Source organism: Anguilla rostrata, chromosome 12 (genome assembly GCF_018555375.3).
Source record: "Anguilla rostrata isolate EN2019 chromosome 12, ASM1855537v3, whole genome shotgun sequence".
Classification (NCBI taxonomy): Eukaryota; Metazoa; Chordata; class Actinopteri; order Anguilliformes; family Anguillidae; genus Anguilla; species Anguilla rostrata.
Window position 1 is genome coordinate 41,341,473 of NC_057944.1, and position 24,134 is coordinate 41,365,606.

The window sequence follows — 24,134 nt, forward strand, 5'->3', positions numbered from 1 at the left end:
AGCGCATCGGTGGAACGCGGGGCTCTATAAGCCGCGCGGATCACTAACCGCAAAGCGAACGGAAACTCTGAACGCTGTGCATTTCTGCTGGACTCGTGACGTCACTGCCCTGCGATGCCAAGTCGCCTTGCCGAGGGCTGTGCGCTTCTGCTCGCTGTCCCACTCCCGCAGAAGTAGGGTGCGTTTCTTCCCCTTTTCTTCAAACTGCCCCGCAAGAGTCTTTCCCTTTCACCAGCCTGTCCCGCACATGTAATATTCCGGAAAGTTGTTTTTTTAATTTTATGGGGCAAAGTGTGGGCTTTTCTGGAAAATGTTACGTAGAGCGATTTTGTTAAAGAGTGTAAAAGACGATGATAATGCGGATTCGGGAGCGGAGACAGCCGGGTGAGTTAACGTGCTAGCGAGCTGTGCGTGTGTGGCGGGGGGTTGCTAGCCAGTGTTTTTTGTTTGTGGTATCTAGGTGGCTGTTTTGGACTTCCTTTATCCATTGTTCATTGAATCCTTCGTGTTTTCATTTCCCAAGTAAACGAAAAGCGATATAGCCCAGTAATGTTGCTAACATCATTTATTCATTTACGGAGCTAACGTTAGCTTCTGATTTGCCGTTAGTTATTTGCATATATCTGAACTATGATGTATATAGGCAATGATAAAACTAGGCTAGGAAGTTGCTTCAGATCTTCTTGTCCGGCGTAATTATATCTAATTGCTTAGATTTTCTAACTACACATTGTATAACCCATCTCAAAAAAACTTATTTTTGTTTTGCGAACAAACGAAATTACAAAAAACTATAGCTACGAGTTAGCTCCAGATAGAGCTATCAGGCTAACCAGTTGGATATGTTACTAGAGAAAATAATACTTGTCCGATAAGCGTATCTTGGCGTGTAGATTTTGATGACATATTAACGTTAACATCAGCAATTGCATTTGCTAACCAGATTGCTCCCTTGAGAGTTTTCCTCGGTAGATTGTCGTTAAAGCCACATTGCATTTTATAAGGCTTATAGTTAGTGTGACATGGATATGTCCAGGCTAAGCGTTTTTGTTTACTAAAACGTTCGTTTGAGTTATTATTCAAATTGTATAATAAAACTATGGGGTTACATTGCACTTTTGGAGACTTGTAATTGCCAATAAAATGTGGCTTTTTGGAGCCAACGAACTCTGGTTCGCCCTAATTTGTTGATGTGTGAAATAGTTGTCTTGGCAACCATGATGGCTACCTGTCATAGAGGGAAAGTCATAGACCGCTCCCTTCTGTGTTGCTCTCTAAATTAATTAATTCTTTCGCTATCCTTTCAGATCACACTGTGTGGTTAGAATGTTCTTCACTGGAAACTCAAGTGTTGATGTAACAGTCACTGCTGGTGATTGAAAGCAATGGAGTTCTAGAACACTGACTTGGAATTTAAAAAATAAAATAAACTACTACTTTTCAAATTGTATATGTGTGCAATTGTAAAATGTCTCTATTTTGAAGTAATAAATGGAAAATAAACTTGCAATGTGGAGTGCAATCCATAAGGATTTGCACAGTGACACAATTTTAGTGGTTTTGGCTCTGTAGTCTACTCCACCACATTGGATTTTAAATGAAACAATGAATATGAGGTTAGAGTGCAGGCTGTCTGTTGTAATGTTAGGGCTTTTATATTTAACATGCATTACAATATTTCTATATATTTTCATTATATTTCATTTCAGTTATGGTGTGAATACTGGTGGACATAAAACTGAGCAACATTCCAGTTTGCAATGTCTGTCCATTTACATGCACCTTGAACTAATGTTTTAGAAAATAAAGTTTGTTTTTCTATGATATGATTTACAGATCAGTGGTATATAATTGTTTAGAAGCATCAAAGACACAACAAAAGAAATGATTCAATTGCATAAGTAATTTTCTCCAGAGTTACCTGCTCTACTTCATCGGTCATTGCTGCAGTTAAATGTTCATAGAAAAATATTGACATCCTTTCCTCTTTTATAGATCTGACTGCAGCAAAATGTCTTCACTGGGCAGTAAGTGTCTCTTTAATTATAACATTCCTGTTATTTACAGAAGCCTTTAGCGAAAAGGGTCCATATTCAGACTCAGGTGGACCAACACTGTACCTTTGAAGAACAGGCCTTATATTGACTGTCTTCTCTACAGATCTAGTGGTTAAAGTGGATAATGTTTGAATGTCCGCCATGAAAGTCACCCTGAATAAAACCATAAAAAATTAATAAAATTAGTTTGTAGAAGTGGAAGTATTGCTGAATTAAAGATATTTGTGTGGCAGTTTATAAGTAGCGTTGTGAGTTGTTAAAGGTACTCATGGTCCGCAGTGCTGGCTGACCCTATCCTGCAGGTCTACCCTGTCTCCCTCTGCTTGTGTTGTGATCAGGTGACCTGCTCTGTCTCCCTCTGCTTGTGTTGTGATCAGGTGACCTGGTCTGTCTCCCTCTGCTTGTGTTGTGATCAGGTGACCTGCTCTGTCTCCCTCTGCTTGTGTTGTGATCAGGTGACCTGCTCTGTCTCCCTCTGCTTGTGTTGTGACCAGGTGACCTGCTCTGTCTCCCTCTGCTTGTGTTGTGATCAGGTGACCTGCTCTGTGTCGCTCTGCTTGTGTTGTGATCAGGTGACCTGCTCTGTCTCCTTCTGCTTGTGTTGTGATCAGGTGACCTGCTGGCAGCCCCGCCCATAGAGCCGCTGATGACTGTGCACCTGTTGGCCAATCCGGGGGACTCTCTCCTGCTGCAGCACACGCTGGACCGGCTGCTCCAGTGGCTGTGGCCGGGCCTGCGCCTCTTCCACGTTTCAGAGCGGGCGTGTGCGCTGCGGGACCCCTCCCACTCGCACCCGCGCCCGGGGGCGGGCTATCCCTCGCTGGCGGTGACGCTCTTCCTGCACGAGTCGTACGGGGAGGAGCGCATCCTGCAGGCACTGGACTTCCTGCAGCGTCCCCCCTGGCAGTACCACCACACAGAGGGCGGGGGGGCCCGGCTGCGGCCGTACCTGCTGCCCAGCTGCGAGCTGCACAGCCTGGGCGCGGGCATGCCGTTGTGGGCGGTGCGGCCTGTGCACTGCGGACCCGAGGCTCTGCGCGTCACGCTGCACACCGCGCACCGTAACTACGACGACGCCGTGCGGCTGTACCAGCTGGTGCTGCGGCGGCGGGCGGAGACGCAGCGGGCGGGGCTGTGCTGGTTCACGCTGCGCGCACGGTCCGGCCTGCGTCTGCAGCTGGCACTGAAGCAGCTGGCGCCCGGCGTCGCCGTGCAGCCCTGCCAGTCCGCCGTGCTGCAGTTCCGCGCTGGCGAGATTGGCCAGCTCGTCCCGCTGCTACCCCACCCCTGCACCCCCATCAGCGCCACCCGCTGGCAGACGGAGGACCTCGACGCCAACAAGATACTCTTCCAGGTGCCCTGCTGTGCCGCACACAGGCTCTGGGGTTTACTGTGCAGCTCTAACTGTGTGCATAGCCTTCAGGTTTACTGTGCAGCTCTAACTGTGTGCATAGCCTCCAGGTTTACTGTGCAGCTCTAACTGTGTGCATAGCCTCCAGGTTACTGTGCACCACCGTGTGCATAGCCTCCACGAGTTACTGGACCAGCTCAATATTGTGTGCATAGCCTCCAGGTTTACTGTGCAGCTCTAACTGTGTGCATAGCCTCCAGGTTTACTGTGCAGCTCTAACTGTGTGCATAGCCTCCAGGTTTACTGTGCAGCTCTAACTGTGTGCATAGCCTCCAGGTTTACTGTGCAGCTCTAACTGTGTGCATAGCCTCCAGGTTTACTGTGCAGCTCTAACTGTGTGCATAGCCTTCAGGGTTACTGTGCAGCTCTAACTGTGTGCATAGCCTCCAGGGTTACTGTGCAGCTCTAACTGTGTGCATAGCCTTCAGGGTTACTGTGCAGCTCTAACTGTGTGCATAGCCTCCAGGTTTACTGTGCAGCTCTAACTGTGTGCATAGCCTTCAGGGTTACTGTGCAGCTCTAACTGTGTGCATAGCCTCCAGGTTTACTGTGCAGCTCTAACTGTGTGCATAGCCTTCAGGGTTACTGTGCAGCTCCCTAACTGTGCGCGTAGCGTTGTTATTGTCGGTGTACAGATCGGCGTGATGTGGAAGCAGTGTGCCTTACCGGGTCGTTTGCTTCAGATTTGTGCCATCTGGCTCGTGGTTCCTGACCCAGGGGACCTGCAGAAGTGATCCTCTTTGATGGAGCTCTGTGCAGGAGCTGCTCCATAATTATTATTTTGCGTTTCTGACCTCTGACCTCTGTGCTGATTGGCTAATCTCCAGTTTGTCTATTAGCAACATTTACTTCAGTGCTGAATGTGTTTGGAAGGGGAAAGTTTAGGGATTCATCCGCCAACCAGTTTCCCTCTAGGCCGTAACTCAGGGCAGACCTGGGGCTGTAGTAATGCCCCAGGGGCTGTTGTTGTTGTATTGCCTTTTCTCATGGATGTTCCTCACAATTCATCTACTTGGCTGGTAGACAGGCCCATATAATGTGAAGCTATCTTCACTGTGTACCAGTGAAATCTAATTGGCTATTTTACTGTGTACTAGGGAAATCTAATTGGCTATTTTATTTTGTACTAGGGAAATATGATTGGCACTTTTACTGTGTACCAGGGAAATCTGATTGGCCTTGATATTCAGCTATACATTTCTGTGCTGTTAGTAGTCAACTGATATGTTGCACATTAATTTATCACAAACCAGCCATCATTGCTTTTGGTAAGACTCTAAAGATCGGTTGCTCATTTAAAGTGCCAGTGCGTGCTGCCTGCCTGTATGAAATTAAGTGGGTCTTGAGCCTTGAGTTAGTCACACACTGCGTTGTGCTGAGCGTGAATTCATCTGCAGATAAACCTCACTGAGGATACGTCATACTTTTCTGTGGCTGAGCCATTCATTATGGTTCTGATTAGCAGAGAGGTGGGGTTTGAGCTGCCAGTGCAGGCGTGTGGAATGTGCTTTTCTCTGTTTCCAGTGTAGCTGCTGTGTCTGTTTCCAGTGTAGCTGCTGTGTCTGTTTCTAGTGTAGCTGCTGTGTCTGTTTCTAGTGTAGCTGCTGTGTCTGTTTCCAGTGTAGCTGCTGTGTCTGTTTCCAGTGTAGCTGCTGACTGAGGTAATGGTAAATGGACTGCATTTATATAGCGCTTTTATCCAAAGCGCTTTACAATTGATGCCTCTCATTCGCCAGAGCAGTTAGGGGTTAGGGGTTAGGTGTCTTGCTCAAGGACACTTCGACACGCCCAGGGCGGGGTTTGAACCGGCAACCTTCCGACTGCCAGACAATCGGTCTTACCTCCTGAGCTATGTCGCCCCGAGGTGGTGCTGTTCTGGGCAGTGTCATGTGACTGAGGTAGTGCTGTTCTGAGCAGAGTCATGTGACTGGGGCGGCGCTGTTCTGAGCAGAGTCATGTGACTGGGGCGGTGCTGTTCTGAGTGGAGTCATGTGTCTGAGGTGGTGCTGTTCTTCTCTTGTAGGTAAAAGAACAGCCCCAGCCAAGGTTTCCCACTTCTGCCTTCTCTCTGAACTCAGCCCCCCCCTCCAGAGGTACTCACACATGTGGGGGCTCCTGCCTGACACAGTGTGGGCCCCCTTGCCATCGTAGGCCCCGGACTCTGGACCCAGACGTGGGAGGCCTAGGCTCCTGGGAGGGGTACCCTGCAGAGTTGAAGATTTGGGGAGCGCCCAGGGAGGACAGTGTGGGGTCAGATAGCTGTTGCAGTACCCCCCCCAGCAGCTCCTGCTACTCCTCCCAGTGCAGCAGCCCCGCCCCCTCCCTCTTCCCTCATTCTCTGCCAGATCCAACCCTCTCCTGTGCCCCGCCTCTTCCCCTGCCAGACCCCGCCCTCTTCTGTGCTCCGCCCCCTCCCCTGCTGGACCCCACCCTGTCCAGTGTGCTGGGGGAGGAGCCGGAGATGGACGTGGACACTGGATTCGCTGTGGAGTCCCGGCAGGAGAGGCCTGTCACAGTGGGCGCCTCTTCCCTGGAGACAGTTGCTAAGGACCTGTGCCAGTGGTTGCCAGACACAGCCAGGGGAGACGTGACAGGGGTAGATGGGACTGTGACGTCATCACCCTGTGGTAGCAACATGCATCCCAGGACAGGCGGGGCTCTGGGCCAGAATCGGGGCGGAGCCCAGCAGAGGCAGGCCGGGGGGGATCAGCCTCCCTCACACGAGCCGGATGAGTTCTTCATCTGAGCCCTACTGAACAAGCCTTACTGAACACCTGCACCTCTCCCCTACTGAACACGCCTTTCTGAACACCTGCACCTCTCCCCTACTGAACATGCCTTACTGAACACCTGCACCTCTCCCCTACTGAACACGCCTTACTGAACACCTGCACCTCGCCCTACTGAACATGCCTTACTGAACACCTACACCTCACCCTACTGAACATGCCTTACTGAACACCTGCACCTCGCCCTACTGAACACACCTTTCTGAACACCTGCACCTCTCCCCTACTGAACAAGCCTTTCTGAACACCTGCACCTCTCCCCTACTGAACATGCCTTTCTGAACACCTGCACCTCGCCCTACTGAACAAGCCTTTCTGAACACCCGCAGCTCTCCCTACTGAACATGCCTTTCTGAACACCTGCACCTCGCCCTACTGAACACACCTTTCTGAACACCTGCACCTCTCCCCTACTGAACATGCCTTTCTGAACACCTGCACCTCTCCCCTACTGAACATGCCTTTCTGAACACCTGCACCTCGCCCTACTGAACACACCTTTCTGAACACCTACACCTCGCCCCTACTGAACACGCCTTACTGAACACCTGCACCTCTCCCCTACTGAACACACCTTACTGAACATCCATACCTGGCCCCTACTGAACACACTTTACTGAACACCCACACCTCGCCCCTACTGAACACACCTTACTTAACACCCACACCTCGCCCCTACTGAACACACCTTACTTAACACCCACACCTCGCCACTACTGAACAAGCCTTTCTGAACACCCGCAGCTCTCCCTAACGAATACACCTTACTGAACACCTACACCTCGCCCCTACTGAACACACCTTACTGAACACCCACACCTCGCCCCTACTGAACACACCTTACTGAACACCCACACCTGTCCTTACTGAACACACCTTAGGAAACACCTACACCTCATTCAACTGAACACACTATATGCCCATAGCTTACTGTTGACGCGTTTTAGCTGGTCTATAGGAGTAATTTGATAATTCTATTCAATTTTATTTGTATATAGCTTATTACAGAGAACTGTCACAAAGACACTTTAGAGAGAAGCAAGGCAAGAGAGCAAGCAGAGCAAACACCATGCCTGAACCCACAAGTACATAAGGTAAAAAACTTCCAGCGAGGAGAAAACCCTCAAACAGTGGCGAGAAAAAACTCCCCAATGGGAAGAAATCTCAAGAGGAACCCTGCTATAGAGGGTGAGCCCATCATCCACTGACCAGGCAATAAAGTATAATGATATAAAGTAGGATAATGTTATTATTACTGATCACAATAATAATAATGAATAACGAATAATGTTTGTTAATGAACAACAGTATTTTTTGTAGTGTATCTTAGTGATCTTTACAGAGAGAGAGGGATGAATCAGTTTCTTCTGCCAGTACACAGTATCGCACGTGATTGGCTGAAGTCTTCCTGCTCACAGAATCATCATCAGCAGCATTGCTTTACCTCTCTGTTTCCTGAGAGACACAAACCTGCTCTGTTTCCTGTGGCTCACAAACCTGCTCTGTTTCCTGTGGCTCACAAACCTGCTCTATTTCCTGTGGCTCACAAACCTGCTCTGTTTCCTGTGGCTCACAAACCTGCTCTGTTTCCTGTGGCACGCAAACCTGCTCTGTTTCCTGTGGCTCACAAACCTGCTCTGTTTCCTGTGGCTCACAAACCTGCTCTGTTTCCTATCGCTCACAAACCTGCTCTGTTTCCTGTGGCACGCAAACCTGCTCTGTTATCCTGTGGCACACAAACCTGCTTGTTTCGTCGCTCACAAATCTGCTCTGTTTCCTGTGGCTCACAAATCTGGTCTGTTCCCTGACCTCCTGGGTATATTCCTGCCTTTCACCCAGTCTGCTCACAGGACACTGATGAACACTCAGTGTTGATATGCACTGGTCATTTTGCCTTGTTCTAGCTAATTCAAAACAGGCTTTTAATCTGTTTTTTCACCCAGAGACAGTGCATCGACCTTTTTCCATAGTGCCACACTTTTTCATGTTTATCGACCTTTCAGAGGCCTTTCCCCAGGGGTCTGTGTCCTCATGTTGGCCTACCTGCCTTACCTGAGCACCTGTGGTTCACACATCCCTGCAAAGCTTCTGCAGTTTAGTGATTTCTGCTGGGATGAGTTTCAGTTCTCCAGAGCTTCAGCTTCCCTGAGCTTCAGCTCCCCTGAGCTTCAGCTCCCCTGAGCTTCAGCTTCCCTGAGCTTCAGCTTCCCAGAGCTTCAGCTCCCCTGAGCTTCAGCTTCCCAGAGCTTCAGCTCCCCTGAGCTTCAGCCTCCCTGAGCTTCAGCTCCCCTGAGCTTCAGCTTCCCTGAGCTTCAGCTTCCCTGAGCTTCAGCTTCCCAGAGCTTCAGCTCCCCTGAGCTTCAGCTTCCCAGAGCTTCAGCTCCCCTGAGCTTCAGCTTCCCTGAGCTTCAGCTTCCCAGAGCTTCAGCTCCCCAGAGCTTCAGCTCCCCTGAGCTTCAGCTTCCCAGAGCTTCAGCTCCCCTGAGATGTGTTAATATATATATATATATATATATATATATATATATATATATATATATAACCGAGTCAGTACCACTAGAAATCTGCCAGTGACTTAGCGGTGATAGATGATGTATAACCATGATTACAGAGTTTAATGGAAATTCTGCAGGAACCATGAAATGTGCATCTGGTCCAATGTGTGTAGGCTCAGTTAGGCTGTTCATGAAACCAGAAACCCTATAGCATCCAATATGAGGATACACATGAAAATAAATGTTTTAGCACTATGTGTAGACATTAGCATTGGAATACTGAGTCAGTATTGGAATCACTCGATGCATTTTATATTCTTTGTTGTAATTACTATAGAGGTATTAATACCTGATGGGATCTTATTGTAATCTGCCTGTTAAATTATTTTTATGACCGTTGTCGGCATTAAAGCCTTTAATGTAACTTAAAACTTGCCTATTGCTGAGACTTGTCAAATGTAATTAAATTTTAATCAAGATTTTGTCAATTGAACTGTACTGATAACACCAATCTAAATTGTGGTAATAATTATTTATAATGATGTTCAAAGTCCCTCACTGCTCAAGTGTTATCTGATATTATTTTAAGTGGTGTTGATTAATTATTCATAATAATGAATTGATGATGATAATAGTAATAATAATACATTTCTTGCTAATTCCGGTCTGTAAATTCCGACCGGAATTCTCATCGGAGCTGGCCGAAAGCGTGTCCCCCATGCCGTTTTATGCTCCCCATGCCAGCCCTCGCTCGTGAGTGGCCCTTACGTTGAAACTTATAATTAAGCGTAACTCGAAACGGAGGGGGAGTGTTTAGGAGGGACCATGGGCCAGAGTCTGCAAGAAGCAGCTGATCGGTCACGTGATTTGCAGAAGGGAGAAGTGTGTCACATGCCTTTCTGCAGTTTCCAGTCAACCAAAATGGCTTTGCAAAGCGGCTTCCACGCGCGGATTCTGTTAGGAGTTTTCTTTTTTGTCAGTGCGTCGTTCGTCCCGTGCGATGCTCGTTTGAGAAACTTACATTTTGGGACGCTGTTTGATGTTGAGCATACACTCGGAAATGGCACCGCAGAAGAGCTGTGGTTCACTCAAAGACTGGATCATTTTAACGGCGCCGACAGACGAGTTTGGAAACAGGTAAGACATTACGGGTACGGTTTAATACTTAATGTGTGCAGTATTTTTGGTAGCATATACCTGTTAGTGTGGTTTCTAATTCCAAATGAACTCCGTTATGATGATTGAGTGACACATGTTTTGTTTACAGAGGTACTTTGTGAACGACAGTTTCTTCAGAAGTGGCGGTCCGGTTTTCTTGATGATCGGTGGGGAAGGTCCAGCGAATCCCGCGTGGATGCAGTTCGGGACCTGGCTGACGTATGCTCAGAAGCTCGGAGCGCTCTGTTTGATGCTGGAGCACCGCTTCTATGGGAAGAGCCGCCCGACTGAGTAAGGCAGCCGTTACGGTCTGGCTGCACGGATTAAAGTTTCCTTTCCATTTCTCTTTCATGGAAAAGATTCCGTTTTACAAATTTGCGCGTTCCTTGTATTAAATTGTTTAATCATAGACAAGCATTTAGTTTCAACTGCAATCCGAAATTGTATGAACTAACAGTAATGTTTCTTTTGTTAAAATCATGTGACCCGTATTAGAAACGTTTTCCCTTCATCTTGCGTTGCATGGCTTTGACCGCTAGATGGAGTTAATTCTTCATGTGAATCGGGAAAAATTGGCTTCAGTTACTACCAATGCTGCCTTCCAACTGCTTTTTTAAACCTCCTTTCTCACTTTCCTTGCTTCCTTTCCTAATATGGAAGCCAAACGAGTAAAAAAATTAATAAACGTGAAACTGAGGTCTGGAATCAACATGGGTGCATTCCAATTGCTTATTTTATTGAAAGTGCACCATCTTTGAGGCCATCCAACCCGTTAAACTCTTTTAAATTAGGCTCCTTCCCCAACGGTTTCTGGAGAGCAAATGAAGGTTGAGTTGAATGAAGTGCTGCGGGTCTACATTTCCTAAAGCATGCACACATTCCGTGTTTTACTGGACTGGAAAGACAGGATGGTGGGCCTTGCTTTGTCTCATCAGGGATATGAGCTTGGAGAACCTGCGCTACCTGAGCAGCCGCCAGGCGCTGGCCGACCTCGCGCACTTCCGCACCGCCATGGCGGAGGCCCGCGGGCTGGCGAACAGGAAGTGGGTGGCGTTCGGTGGCTCGTACCCCGGCTCCCTGGCGGCCTGGTTCCGGCTGAAATACCCACACCTCATCCACGCTGCCGTGGCAACCAGCGCACCTGTGCATGCTGTGCTCAACTTCCCAGGTAAAGCACACCTGGCCACAGGGACATGGCTGGTTTCTTTCCTCCACTTAGCTCTTTATCATTTTTACCAATGTGTGAATCTCCTACTTCTCTTACATCACCAGCCCCACACTTCTCTCTGTTGGGGATGTTTCGCTTAAACGCATCATGGTTCACATGGAGCTCATCCAGGGTGACTTGCAGAAGTGTGATGTAAAGGCTTGCACACAGACTCTGGCCCGAGCTGGTGGTGATCTCAGTCCCTGTTTCCGCTGGTGCGAGTCAGAAACCTACGCGGGACATCAGGGGTTTTAATAGACGCACGCAGCGCTTTAAGTGCTTACGGGAGTGAGGATGTGAGGTCAGGTGTAGCACTGGCATCATTAGTGTTCAGTTCAGTCTTGATGCACATTCAGTCAGAGGAGCTCCCAAGTTCCTAACACGCATGCTTCAGTTCCTAACACGCATGCTTCTGTCCCTAACACGCATGCTTCTGTCCCTAACACGCATGCTTCTGTCCCTAACACGCATGCTTCGGTTCCTAACACGCATGCCTGTGCACTGCATGTGTGCAACGCGCATGCTTCTGTTCATGTTGCATGTGTGTAGCACGCGTGCTTCTGTTCATTTTGCATGTGTGTAGCGTGTGTGATTCTGTTCATGTTGCATGTGATTCTGTTCATGTTGCATGTGTGCAGCATGCGTGATTCGGTTCATGTTGCATGTGATTGTGTTCATGTTGCATGTGTGTAGCGTGTGTGATTGTGTTCATGTTGCATGTGTGTAGCGTGTGTGATTGTGTTCATGTTGCATGTGTGTAGCGTGTGTGATTGTGTTCATGTTGCATGTGTGTAGCGTGTGTGATTGTGTTCATGTTGCATGTGATTGTGTTCATGTTGCATGTGATTGTGTTCATGTTGCATGTGATTGTGTTCATGTTGCATGTGATTGTGTTCATGTTGCATGTGTGTAGCGTGTGTGATTGTGTTCATGTTGCATGTGATTGTGTTCATGTTGCATGTGTGTAGCGTGTGTGATTGTGTTCATGTTGCATGTGTGTAGCGTGTGTGATTGTGTTCATGTTGCATGTGATTGTGTTCATGTTGCATGTGATTGTGTTCATGTTGCATGTGATTGTGTTCATGTTGCATGTGTGTAGCGTGTGTGATTGTGTTCATGTGCATGTGTGACGGTGTGATTGTGTTCATGTTGCATGTGTGTAGCGTGTGTGATTGTGTTCATGTTGCATGTGTGTAGCGTGTGTGATTTGTTCATGTTGCAGTGATTGTGTTCATGTTGCATGGTGATTGTGTTCATGTTGCATGTGATTGTGTTCATGTTGCATGTGTGTAGCGTGTGTGATTGTGTTCATGTTGCATGTGATGTGTTCATGTTGCATGTGTGTAGCGTGTGTGATTGTGTTCATGTTGCATGTGTACGTGGTGATTGTGTTCATGTTGCATGTGATTGTGTTCATGTTGCATGTGTGAGCGTGTGTGATTGTGTTCATGTTGCTGTGTGTATGCGGTGTGATTGTGTTCATGTTGCATGTGTGTAGCGTGTGTGATTGTGTTCATGTTGCATGTGTGTAGCGTGTGTGATTGTGTTCATGTTGCATGTGTGTAGCGTGTGTGATTGTGTTCATGTTGCATGTGTGTAGCTTCGCTCATGGAGTTAGTTTTTGTCCCGCGGGTTCAGGGTTTTGGTCGGGACAGAACTTTGTACCTGGTCCAGCCGGTCCAGGGTACAGGTCGTAGTTTTACTGACACATGGGCTGTCTTTGTGGTGCCTCTGGGAGTGATGTCACTGTGTGATGCCCTGAACAGCCATGTAAAGAGATGGTGAAGCTCAACTGTTTTTTTGGCAGAGTACCTTGAAGTGGTTCGGCGGTCCCTTGCTGCTGAGAACCTAGACTGCCCTCTGCTGGTGCAAAAGGCATCCGACACCCTGCTGGAGCGTCTGAAAGACCCGAAGGCCTACAACAACATCACTGAGGACTTCAAGTATAACCCTGTCCTGCTTCACACACACGCGCACATGCACGTACGCTCACACGCACAGATGCAAACACGCGTGCACATGCAAACATTCAAACAGACTCACAGACGCAAACACGTGCACACACACACACACTCACTCTCACTCACACACACTCACAGATGCAAACACGCGCACATGCTCACTCGCTCTCTCACTCACCCGCACGCACGCACGCATGCACACACACTCACTCTCACACACACACACACTCACAGATGCAAACACGCGCACATGCTCACTCGCTCTCTCACTCACACTCACGCACGCATGCACACACACACTCACTCTTTCTCTCTCATACACACACACACACACACACACATGCATGCACACACACACAGGTGGCTGAACAGGCTGCCTCGGGTGTGTAATTCCAGGCTTGATCCCTGGCTCATCGCTGTGGGTACAGGCTGCTGTTTGGGAGCTTGGAAAGGCCCCTCTGTTACCCATAATGCCGCGGTGCCCGCTGGCTGGTAAAAGGGCTGTTTTGGCTGCCAGCGCAGGGTGTGTCGCCCGTGTCACCGCCACCGGATACTTTGTTGTTGAGGCTTGTGCACTCACTGAATCGGTCATTACATGTGCTCACCAGCAGGGGGGCACCTACAGCGCTTCACAGCCAGAGATTGCTCAGTCAGAATGACTGTTTCTTCATGCTTGGGGGAAGAAAAAGAAAAAACATTTATTTAAAATTTTCTGGACTTTGGTTGGATGAATCCAAAAGAATCCGCCTTAGCCAGGTTATTATGGATGTGAACAGCGACTCTCTCATCGGAACTTGGCGCAACCTCACTGGACTGCACATGATTACCTGAGGTGGGAGGGGTTTAAGCTGAGCCTGTGCTGTGTGTGTGTGAGTCAGCAATGTGTGTTCCTCTCTCATGGTCACGTTGGCTGTGGTGGGGGGAATGGGGCCTGTGGACGGGGTGGGGCGGGGGGGCGGATTGTGGGGGTGGGGAGCGGGGCTGGCCTGGTGCCTGGGCTGGGCCTGGGCCGGGCCTGGCCCAAGCCTCATTGGCTCACTTTCAGGGTCTGTGTAGTTGCAGTTGCGGCGGCGTGCGCGTGCGCGTCTGTGTGGCGCGTGGGTGCTGCGGCGTGGTCGCGTGTGTGCATGCGGGCGGGCGGGCGCCTGCGGCACGTGTCGATCCGGATGGATGCGTACGCGTTGCCATGGTGCGGCGTCGTCGTGTGTGCGTGCGTCGTGTGTGTGATTTCAGAGGACTGGGGCCCCACTGACCCCCCCCACCCAGACGCTGTCAGCCAGCCTGGCCTTAGGGTTTGTGACGGTCGGGTTGGGGGCGGGGCGGAGCGGGGTGGTCCTGTGTGATGGTCAGGTTGGGGCGGGGCGGGGGTGGTCCTGTGTGACAGTTGGGTTGGGGCGGGGGTGGGGGCGGTCCTGTGTGGCGGGTGGGGGCGGGGGTGGTCCTGTGTGACAGTCGGGGCGAGGGCGGGGGTGGTCCTGCGGGACGGTCGGGTTGGGGCGGGGGTGGGGGGTGGTCCTGTGTGACAGTCGGGGCGGGGGCGGGGGCGGTCCTGCAGGACAGACGCTTGTTCTGGGTCCCGTGATATCGGAGCGTCGGACACGCTCCAGGTTCCATGGAATGCAGGCGCTTCCGACTCCAGCGGGTCCCTGGTGGCCGAACAAAGACCTCACACACTCCCCTTGCCCCTCCTGCTCCCCCACACACAGGAGGAACAGGCGCCTCCTCCATGCCCTTCAGCGCTACTTTTCTCAAAGAGCTGAGATGCACAGACAGGTTTCTGTCTGTCTGTCACAGGTCTGAGGGCTGAAATAAGTGTGAAAACAAAATGGCTGCTGTGGATTTAGTCAGTAAATGTTTGTGGACAGAGAGCTGAGTCTGCCTCAGAATGAGATCACAGACCTCAGCCCAGGCTGGAGAGGTCAGGTTTAAAAATGTCCATTAGACTGTGAGGCAAACTGACAAAACAAACCACCAATGAGCCAAACCCACACAGGGAGGACTGCTGGTCAGTAGCTGATTATTCGCGTGTGTGAGTGCGCATGTGAATGTGCGTGTGCGCGTGAGTGTGTGTGCGCGTGCGCGAGTGCGTGTGCGCATGTGTGTGAGTGTGTGTGTGGATAAGGGGGTGTGTGTGTGAGTGTGAGTGTTTGAGTGTGATATTCTTTTATCCTCCATCTCTCTGCAGGCTGTGTGAGAAGCTGCAGATCCAGACTGATATGGACTCTGCGTACCTCCTGGAGTCGCTGGCTGGGAACTTCATGGATGTGGTCCAGTACAACCAGGACAACCGGGCATTTGAGGTGTGTGTGTGTGTGTGTGTGCGCGCACGCGTGCCTGTGTGTGCGTGTGTTCTGGGGTACTGGGTGGCATAGTGTGTGTGTTCAGGAGAGAGCAGTGATCATGAATTGGTGCTACTCCAAGTGAATATGGTCTTCTGACCTGATGAGTGTCTGGGCTGCAGAGGCCTGTTATAATGGAATATTTCAGTCAAATCATCTGGCGTGATCGTGTCTGCGGTCCAGACTAGCTGTGTCCGGACTGTCAGTGGGAGAGGGAGAGGGAGAGGGGGGGGGGGAGAGAGAGAGAGAGAGACACAAAGAGGGAGGACTTTCTCTGGAATCGCAGCTCAAAGTGCTGCTGGCGACATGTTTCCCAGAAGTGTGTTCTTGCTGCTTATCGTCATGGTGACACTCCCTGCGGTTGCTGTGGTAATCTCCGGGGAAGGACAAAAGGAGCTTTGGCTTGGGAGCACCTCTCCCGTTCCTGAGCTCCCAGCACAGCTCTCTAATGGAGGAGAAAAACAGCTTTAATGAAGGCCAAGGTTTTATTTATGAATTTAGAAATGAGTTATTTCACACTGGAGAAGAAATCCTGAACTTATCTTCTGGTCAAGCTTCAAGAAAACAGCAGTTTTAAAGGGGAGCTGGTTTGACCTTTCCTCAAAAGTTTCAGAGGAGTTGAGAACAGATCATGTTCTTATTCCCTAGTCATTACAATCATTAGTGTTCCTAAATCAGCCCTGGTATAGAGTGTGAAATGTTAGCCAAATGCATTTGTTGCTAACATATGTGGCTATAAAGACTCAACTTTCCTTCAAGTTAACTGGAATTTACACTTAATGGAGTTTTTTATATATGCATGTATGTACTGTATATGTCTATATACGTGTGTGTCTGTGTGTATATACAGTACTGTGCAAAAGTTTTAGGCCCCCTAGATTTTAAATATAATATATAATATATATTTGGTCTGGGATGTTTATTTTTTGTTTTCTGCCTTAGTCTGTCAGTAGAAAAGAGCTAATCTGAGATTTCCAAACATGAATTTTCCAAAAAATAAAATTTCACAGATATATTTTTGTATTTTGTAGTAATAGTAATTTTAAGTAATAGACTACTTTTCAGATAAAAACTTGATCAAGGGTCTCTGGGATTACCTGGAGAGCCAGAAGCGAGCGAAACACCCAAAATCTGCAGAAGTTCTCCAAAATGCTTGGAACAACCTACCAGCCAATTTTCTTATAAAACTGCACGACAGTGTACCTAAGAGAATTGATGTAGTTTTAAAGGCGAAGGGTGGTCACACCAAACATTGATGTTATTTCGTTTTTAATTATTTACTGCTCTTTATATTATTTTTTCTATATATATAACCTTTCATTTCATTATTTTTGAAAGCATCTTAGCTGTACAGCATTTTTTTTTTACAGGTGCCTAAGACTTTTGCACAGTACTGTGTATATATATTTTTTTTTTTGAGTAAATATGTTCCTGTTGCTCACAGGTGTAGTAATGTGTTCCTGTTGCTCGCGGGTGTAGTAATGTGTTCCTGTAGTTTGCGGGTGTAGTAAATGTGTTCCTGTAGCTCGCGGGTGTAGTAATGTGTTCCTGTAGTTTGCGGGTGTAGTAAATGTGTTCCTGTAGCTCGCGGGTGTAGTAATGTGTTCCTGTAGTTAGCGGGTGTAGTAATTTGTTCCTATAGTTCACGCTGTAGTATTGTGTGCCTGAAGCTTGTGGGTGTAGTAATGTGTTCCTGTAGTTTGCGGGTGTAGTAATATGTTCCTGTTGCTCGCAGGTGTAGTACATATGTTGCTGTAGCTCATGGGTGTAGTAATGTGTTCTCGTGGTTGCTCTCAGGGTGTAGTAATGTGTTCCTGCAGCTCGCAGGTGTAGTAATGTGTTCCTGTAGCTTGCGAGTGTAGTAATGTGTTCCTGTAGTTTGCGGGTGTAGTACATATGTTCCTGTAGCTCGTGGGTGTAGTAATGTGTTCTCGTGGTTGCTCTCAGGGTGTAGTAATGTGTTCTCGTGGTTGCTCTCAGGGTGTAGTAATGTGTTCCTGTTGCTCGCAGGGTGTAGTAATGTGTTCCTGTTGCTCGCAGGTGTAGTAATATGTTCCTGTAGCTCGCGGGTGTAGTAATGTGTTCCTGTAGCTCGCGGGTGTATTAATGTGTTCTCGTGGTTGCTCTCAGGGTGTAGTAATATGTTCCTGTTGCTCGTGGGTGTAGTAATGTGTTCCTGTTGCTCATGGGTGTAGTAGCTCATGGGTGTAGTAATGTGTTCCTGTTGCTCGCGGGTGTAGTAATGTGTTCCTGCAGCTCGCAGGTGTAGTAATGTGTTCCTGTAGCTCATGGGTGTAGTAATTTGTTCTCGTGGTTGCTCTCAGGGTGTAGTAATGTGTTCCTGTTGCTCTCAGGGTGTAGTAATGTGTTCCTGTAGTTTGCGGATGTTGTAATGTGTTCCTGCAGCTCGCAGGAACACATTCTTGTGGTTGCTCTCAGGGTGTAGTAATGTGTTCCTGTAGTTTGCGGGTGTAGTAATATGTTCCTGTTGCTCGTGGGTGTAGTAATGTGTTCCTGTAGCTCGCGGGTGTAGTAATGTGTTCCTGTAGTTTTCAGGTGTAGTAAAGTGTTCCTGTTGCTCGCAGGTGTAGTAATGTGTTCCTGTAGTTTGCGGGTGTAGTAATGTGTTCCTGTAGCTCGCAGGTGTAGTAATGTGTTCTCGTGGTTGCTCGCGGGTGTAGTAATGTGTTCTCGTGGTTGCTCTCAGGGTGTAGTAATGTGTTCCTGTTGCTCGCAGGTGTAGTACTGTGTTCCTGTAGTTTGCGGGTGTAGTAATGTGTTCCTGTTGCTCGTGGGTGTAGTAATGTGTTCCTGTTGCTCACGGGTGTAGTAATGTGTTCTCGTGGTTGCTCTCGGGTGTAGTAATGTGTTCCTGTTGCTCGCAGGTGTAGTAATGTGTTCCTGTAGTTTGCGGGTGTAGTAATGTGTTCCTGTTGCTCGTGGGTGTAGTAATGTGTTCCTGTTGCTCACGGGTGTAGTAATGTGTTCTCGTGGTTGCTCTCAGGGTGTAGTAATGTGTTCCTGTAGCTCGCAGGTGTAGTAATGTGTTCCTGTTGCTCGCGGGTGTAGTAATGTGTTCTCGTGGTTGCTCTCAGGGTGTAGTAATGTGTTCCTGTTGCTCGCGGGTGTAGTAATGTGTTCTCGTGGTTGCTCTCAGGGTGTAGTAATGTGTTCCTGTTGCTCGTGGGTGTAGTAATGTGTTCTTGTGGTTGCTCTCAGGGTGTAGTAATGTGTTCTCGTGGTTGCTCTCAGGGTGTAGTAATATGTTCCTGTTGCCCGCAGGTGTAGTAATGTGTTCCTGTAGTTTGCGGGTGTAGTAATGTGTTCCTGTAGTTTGCGGGTGTAGTAATGTGTTCCTGTTGCTCGCGGGTGTAGTAATGTGTTCTCGTGGTTGCTCTCAGGGTGTAGTAATGTGTTCCTGTAGTTTGCGGGTGTAGTAATGTGTTCCTGTTGCTCGCGGGTGTAGTAATGTGTTCTCGTGGTTGCTCTCAGGGTGTAGTAATGTGTTCCTGTAGCTCGCGGGTGTAGTAATGTGTTCTCGTGGTTGCTCTCAGGGTGTAGTAATGTGTTCCTGTAGCTCGCGGGTGTAGTAATGTGTTCTCGTGGTTGCTCTCAGGGTGTAGTAATGTGTTCCTGTAGCTCGCAGGTGTAGTAATGTGTTCCTGTAGTTTGCGGGTGTAGTAATGTGTTCCTGTAGTTTGCAGGTGTAGTAATGTGTTCCTGTAGCTCGTGGGTGTAGTAATGTGTTCTCGTGGTTGCTCTCAGGGTGTAGTAATGTGTTCCTGTAGCTCACGGGTGTAGTAATGTGTTCTCGTGGTTGCTCTCAGGGTGTAGTTGGGACGAACATCACCATCCAGGTGTTGTGTGGGCTGATGCTGGACGCGTCTCTGGGGGAGCCGTACGACAGGTATGCAGCCGTCGCCCGCCTCATGCTCCAGACCTTCTCCCAAAAGTGCCTGGATGCCAGCTACACCAACTACGTGCGGGACATGAGGAATGCGTCCTGGAGCAGTCCTGCCTCAGGAGGTGAGTGGGGCGGTGGGCAGGGATGTGGGCAGGGGCTTGGATTGCCCATACTGTCACTGACTTCACCGTGGGTTTGTTCCTAAAATGCTTGTTTTTGTGAGCAGAATGCTGTTGGTTTCGCCGCGAACCCTGCCGGGGGGGTGAGGCCGCACCCCGCCCACGCCTGGCTCCGCCCCCTTTCCCAGCACGTGGGCGGAAAGCCCTGCTGTGTGCTGCTTGTTTATCTTCCTTTGGCCGCTTTGTGGGTGAAAAAGCCTCATTCCATTTGCTCGCCCTCCTGCGGTTACTGCAGTGGCCTCTCTCTCCTCCTGCTTGGATCACAGGAAGTGGTGGGCCTGGGGGTCTGGCTATCCCAGCATGCACCTGGAATGGGGATGGCTTTGACTTTGAAGGGGGTTTTATCGGCTTGTCTCAAAAGGGTTTTAATGGGCGCGAAAATTTGTCTAATGGAATTTGACTCCTTAAATCCGTTTTTGGGAACTGTGCATCTGAAACACTTTCAGGTGCTCGCAAACTTTAGAAACTCCTTCAGGTTCCTGAGACTTGTCAAGAAAACAGTATGTACAATTGTACCAATATGTACAATCTTATGAAAAAGGTTTCTGCCCATAAATATTTGTGAAAATAGATGCTGTTTTTAAGTTAGTTGTAATATTCCTGCAGATTACTGCCAACTAAAGTATAAATGCTGTGATCATTTGACCCAGACCTGTCCTGTTTTTATCCCCGGATCTTACAGCCCAGGCCCTGTTGGCCCTTCATATAAAACGCTGATGACAGGAGGCTGGTCCCGAGGCCTGGAGCCTAGCGCCTCCTGCTGACTGCTCTGCTCTGTGTCCCTGTTCCTGCAGGACGGCAGTGGGTTTATCAGACCTGCACGGAGTTTGGGTTCTACCAGAGCACCGACTCGCCCAACCAGCCTTTCAGCGGCTTCCCCCTGCCGTAAGCAGCCCGTACTGCACTCACCTTTCACTTCCTGTCTGCGCACTTGGTCACCCGTGCCACTTCCTGTCTGAACTGTCTAGGTTTCTCTGACATTTGTGTTCAGCCCTAGAGGACGCCTGTTCCCAAGGTGATGGGTGCCAACTGGTTTATGATAGGTGTGGTAGCTTATTGCTCTTTTTTTATGAAAACTGCTGTAAGTCCAGCCAAAAAAAAGTAATGTTGACAGGAAGAGTGTTGATCTTGTGTGGTTCTTGAGTTGCTTGGCCTTGTGGGGCTTCACACGGTACCTTACCCCCCTCCAGGTACCATGTGAAGCAGTGTGGGGATGTGTTCGACCCCTCCCTGACCGCGGACGCCATCGCCAGCGCCGTTCAGGAGACCAATGAGCAGTACGGCGGCTACGACATCCACACCAGCCGAATCGTCTTCCCCAATGGCTCCATCGACCCCTGGCATGCCCTGAGCGTCACCAGGGACATCAGCGATGACCTGCCCGCCGTCTTCATCCAGGGTGAGGGCATAGTCTTCCTCTCCCCTGCGGTACCTGTGCGCTCTGTACACGGTTCTCATCTCCTTCACCCTGACTCCTCCCACGAGTCCTCACCATTTCTGCTGCAGGTTTACACTGTTGTTCTTGCTGTGGTTGGGTATAGAGGGTCACGCCTCATGTCACATACCTGGGATAGAGGGAGTTTAGAGGGTCACGTATCTGGGTTAGAGGGAGTTTTGAGGGTCACGTACCTGGGTTAGAGGGAGTGTTGAGGGTCATGTACCTGGGTTAGAGGGAGTTTTGAGGGTCACATACATGGGTTAGAGGGAGTTTAGAGGGTCATGTACCTGGGTTAGAGGGAGTTTTGAGGGTCACGTACCTGGGTTAGAGGGAGTGTTGAGGGTCACGTACCTGGGTTAGAGGGAGTGTTGAGGGTCATGTACCTGGGTTAGAGGGAGTTTTGAGGGTCACATACATGGGTTAGAGGGAGTTTAGAGGGTCATGTACCTGGGTTAGAGGGAGTTTTGAGGGTCACATACATGGGTTAGAGGGAGTTTAGAGGGTCATGTACCTGGGTTAGAGGGAGTTTAGAGGGTTGTACCTGGGTTAGATTCAGTTTAGAGGGTCACACGCCTTGGTGAGAAGGAGTTTTCCACTGAAGCCTGTAGTGAGCCTTGTTTCAGTCCCAGATTAGTCCAGGCACAGCTTGAATCCTTGGGCCCCTGAGTTTTGCAGTGACCTTCCCCAGATCACACGGAGGTTCAAACTGTTTGAGTCTTCAAGTCCAGACTCAAGTCTCCTCGTTAGCCTCTTGCTCAATGTCCTCAGAGTCCAAGCTAAACCCTACCTGAGCTGTTGCTTTTGAACTCTGGCCTGAAAGGACTGAAGGTGTGCATTGTGAAGGTGTGTGACGGCTCTTGTGTAACTCGTGGCTGGTTTAGAGAAAGAGAGCTGATTGATTGATCGGTGCACACCTGTTCTCTCTCTCTCTCAGGCACCGCCCACTGTGCAAACATGTACCCGGCGCGGGGGCAGGATCTCCCCCAGCTCAGCCTGGCCCGGGACCACGTGTACCTGCTACTGCAGAAGTGGCTGAAGCAGTGACCTCTTCCTAAAGCCCCCCCCCCCCCCCCCCCCCACAGCCCGAGCCCAGATCACTATGGCCTTTAAGTTCCTGTGGCCTAAAGCACTTTAATGTCTCTCGCTGCAATGCTCGTTTTGTAAATCTCTAAATAAATGTATTGAGGTACGATATTTTCTCTCTGTGAGTTTGTGTTATGCCAGCACTGCCTCCTTCTGCTGAAAAGGCTTTGTTTTATTTGTCTGATTCTGCAACAGATGGTTTGAGCAAAAGTGTCTGTAATTCACTGAAAGGTTTCCGAATAGGGAACTGCACGCAAGTGTCCATTTACAAATGGGCTCTGATCGAGTGTACACTAGCAGGGCTCTGATCGAGTGCGCACTAGCAGGGCTCTGATCAAGTGCCCACTAGCAGGGCTCTGATCGAGTGTGCACTAGCAGGGCTCTGATCGAGTGCGCACTAGCAGGGCTCTGATTGAGTGCGCACTAGCAGGGCTCTGATTGAGTGTGCACTAGCAGGGCTCTGATTTGAGTGCGCACTAGCAGGGCTCTGATCGAGTGCCCACTAGCAGGGCTCTGATTGAGTGTGCACTAGCAGGGCTCTGATTGAGTGCGCACTAGCAGGGCTCTGATTGAGTGCGCACTAGCAGGGCTCTGATTGAGTGCGCACTAGCAGGGCTCTGATTGAGTGTGCACTAGCAGGGCTCTGATTGAGTGTGCACTAGCAGGGCTCTGATTGAGTGTGCACTAGCAGGGCTCTGATTGAGTGTGCACTAGCAGGGCTCTGATTGAGTGTGCACTAGCAGGGCTCTGATTGAGTGTGCACTAGCAGGGCTCTGATTGAGTGTGCACTAGCAGGGCTCTGATCGAGTGCCCACTAGCAGGGCTACTGACGACGTGTGCACTAGCAGGGCTCTGATCGAGTGTGCACTAGCAGGGCTCTGATCGAGTGTGCACTAGCAGGGCTCTGATCGAGTGTGCACTAGCAGGGCTCTGATCGAGTGTGCACTAGCAGGGCTCTGATCGAGTGTGCACTAGCAGGGCTCTGATCGAGTGTGCACTAGCAGGGCTCTGATCGAGTGCGCACTAGCAGGGCTCTGATTGAGTGCGCACTAGCAGGGCTCTGATCGAGTGTGCACTAGCAGGGCTCTGATCGAGTGTGCACTAGCAGGGCTCTGATCGAGTACGCACTAGCAGGCTCTGATTGAGTGCGCACTAGCAGGGCTCTGATGGAGTGCGCACTAGCAGGGCTCTGATGGAGTGCGCACTAGCAGGGCTCTGATGGAGTGCGCACTAGCAGGGCTCTGATGGAGTGCGCACTAGCAGGGCTCTGATGGAGTGCGCACTAGCAGGGCTCTGATCGAGTGCGCACTAGCAGGGCTCTGATCGAGTGCCCACTAGCAGGGCTCTGATCGAGTGCGCACTAGCAGGGCTCTGATCGAGTGCGCACTAGCAGGGCTCTGATCGAGTGCGCACTAGCAGGGCTCTGATCGAGTGCCCACTAGCAGGGCTCTGATCGAGTGCCCACTAGCAGGGCTCTGATCGAGTGCGCACTAGCAGGGCTCTGATCGAGTGCCCACTAGCAGGGCTCTGATCGAGTGCCCACTACCAGGGCTCTGAGTGCCCACTAGCAGGACTCTGATCGAGTGCCCACTAGCAGGGCTCTGATCGAGTGTGCACTAGCAGGGCTCTGAGTGCGCACTAGCAGGGCTCTGATCGAGTGCCCACTAGCAGGGCTCTGATCGAGTGTGCACTAGCAGGGCTCTGAGTGCGCACTAGCAGGGCTCTGATCGAGTGCGCACTAGCAGTGCTCTGATCGAGTGTGCACTAGCAGTGCTCGGAGTGCGCACTAGCCAGGCTCTGATTATGAGTGTGCACTAGCAGGGCTCTGATCGAGTGTGCACTAGCAGTGCTCTGATTGAGTGTGCACTAGCAGGGCTCTGAGTGTGCACTAGCCGGGCTCTGAGTGTGCACTAGCAGGGCTGTTATTGGAGGAACCTGTTTAACTGCTGATTGCTCCAGACGCAGAAGGAAAAGCCAGGCTGACATTATGGATATTTACTACTTAGAAGTAGTAATGGTTTACATTACAGAGCTGCAGTGGAAGTGTACTCGAGGACAAATACATAACTCAGTAACTTGTGGGAGTTTCTGGTTGGATATTGTGTTTTTGTCA

The 24,134-nt window shown here is 49.7% G+C and overlaps 2 protein-coding genes across 5 annotated transcripts; both read left to right on the top strand.

The window, feature by feature from the left end:
- LOC135236813 (protein FAM124B) lies at positions 1 to 9,231 on the top strand. Of its 2 annotated transcripts, none has more exons than XM_064303344.1 (4): positions 1 to 384; positions 1,996 to 2,027; positions 2,669 to 3,411; positions 5,492 to 9,231. In XM_064303344.1, exons 1-4 carry the CDS (start codon positions 311 to 313, stop codon positions 6,212 to 6,214), a joined length of 1,572 nt encoding a protein of 523 aa, XP_064159414.1. In that variant the 5' UTR covers positions 1 to 310; the 3' UTR covers positions 6,215 to 9,231. The 2 variants fall into 2 exon arrangements, with proteins under 2 accessions (XP_064159414.1, XP_064159416.1); XM_064303346.1 differs by having other exon boundaries at positions 1 to 178.
- A 343-nt stretch (positions 9,232 to 9,574) lies between these two features.
- On the top strand, positions 9,575 to 22,132 carry prss59 (serine protease 59, putative). 3 transcript variants are annotated; one of them, XR_010324672.1, is made up of 10 exons: positions 9,576 to 9,889; positions 10,020 to 10,201; positions 10,846 to 11,078; positions 12,925 to 13,060; positions 15,264 to 15,378; positions 19,245 to 19,443; positions 20,295 to 20,385; positions 20,691 to 20,899; positions 21,707 to 21,781; positions 21,873 to 22,132. XR_010324672.1 is itself a non-coding variant. In XM_064303343.1 (9 exons), exons 1-9 carry the CDS (start codon positions 9,578 to 9,580, stop codon positions 21,980 to 21,982), a joined length of 1,587 nt encoding a protein of 528 aa, XP_064159413.1. In that variant the 5' UTR covers position 9,577; the 3' UTR covers positions 21,983 to 22,132. The 3 variants fall into 3 exon arrangements, 1 of the variants encoding a protein (XP_064159413.1); XR_010324673.1 differs by lacking the exons at positions 21,707 to 21,781; positions 21,873 to 22,132 and adding an exon at positions 20,469 to 20,543 and having other exon boundaries at positions 9,575 to 9,889; positions 20,691 to 20,827; XM_064303343.1 differs by lacking the exon at positions 21,707 to 21,781 and having other exon boundaries at positions 9,577 to 9,889.
- The last annotated feature ends 2,002 nt before the right edge of the window (positions 22,133 to 24,134 follow it).

Coding starts and splice junctions, on each gene's coding strand:
- LOC135236813 (XM_064303344.1), top strand. CDS start 311: ATGTTACGTAGAGCGATTTTGTTAAAGAGTGTAAAAGACGATGATAAT. Junction 2,028..2,668: donor CAAAATGTCTTCACTGGGCA/GTAAGTGTCTCT, acceptor TGTTGTGATCAG/GTGACCTGCTGGCAGCCCCG. Junction 3,412..5,491: donor CCAACAAGATACTCTTCCAG/GTGCCCTGCTGT, acceptor CTTCTCTTGTAG/GTAAAAGAACAGCCCCAGCC.
- prss59 (XM_064303343.1), top strand. CDS start 9,578: ATGGGCCAGAGTCTGCAAGAAGCAGCTGATCGGTCACGTGATTTGCAG. Junction 10,202..10,845: donor GGGAAGAGCCGCCCGACTGA/GTAAGGCAGCCG, acceptor TTGTCTCATCAG/GGATATGAGCTTGGAGAACC. Junction 15,379..19,244: donor AGGACAACCGGGCATTTGAG/GTGTGTGTGTGT, acceptor GGTTGCTCTCAG/GGTGTAGTTGGGACGAACAT.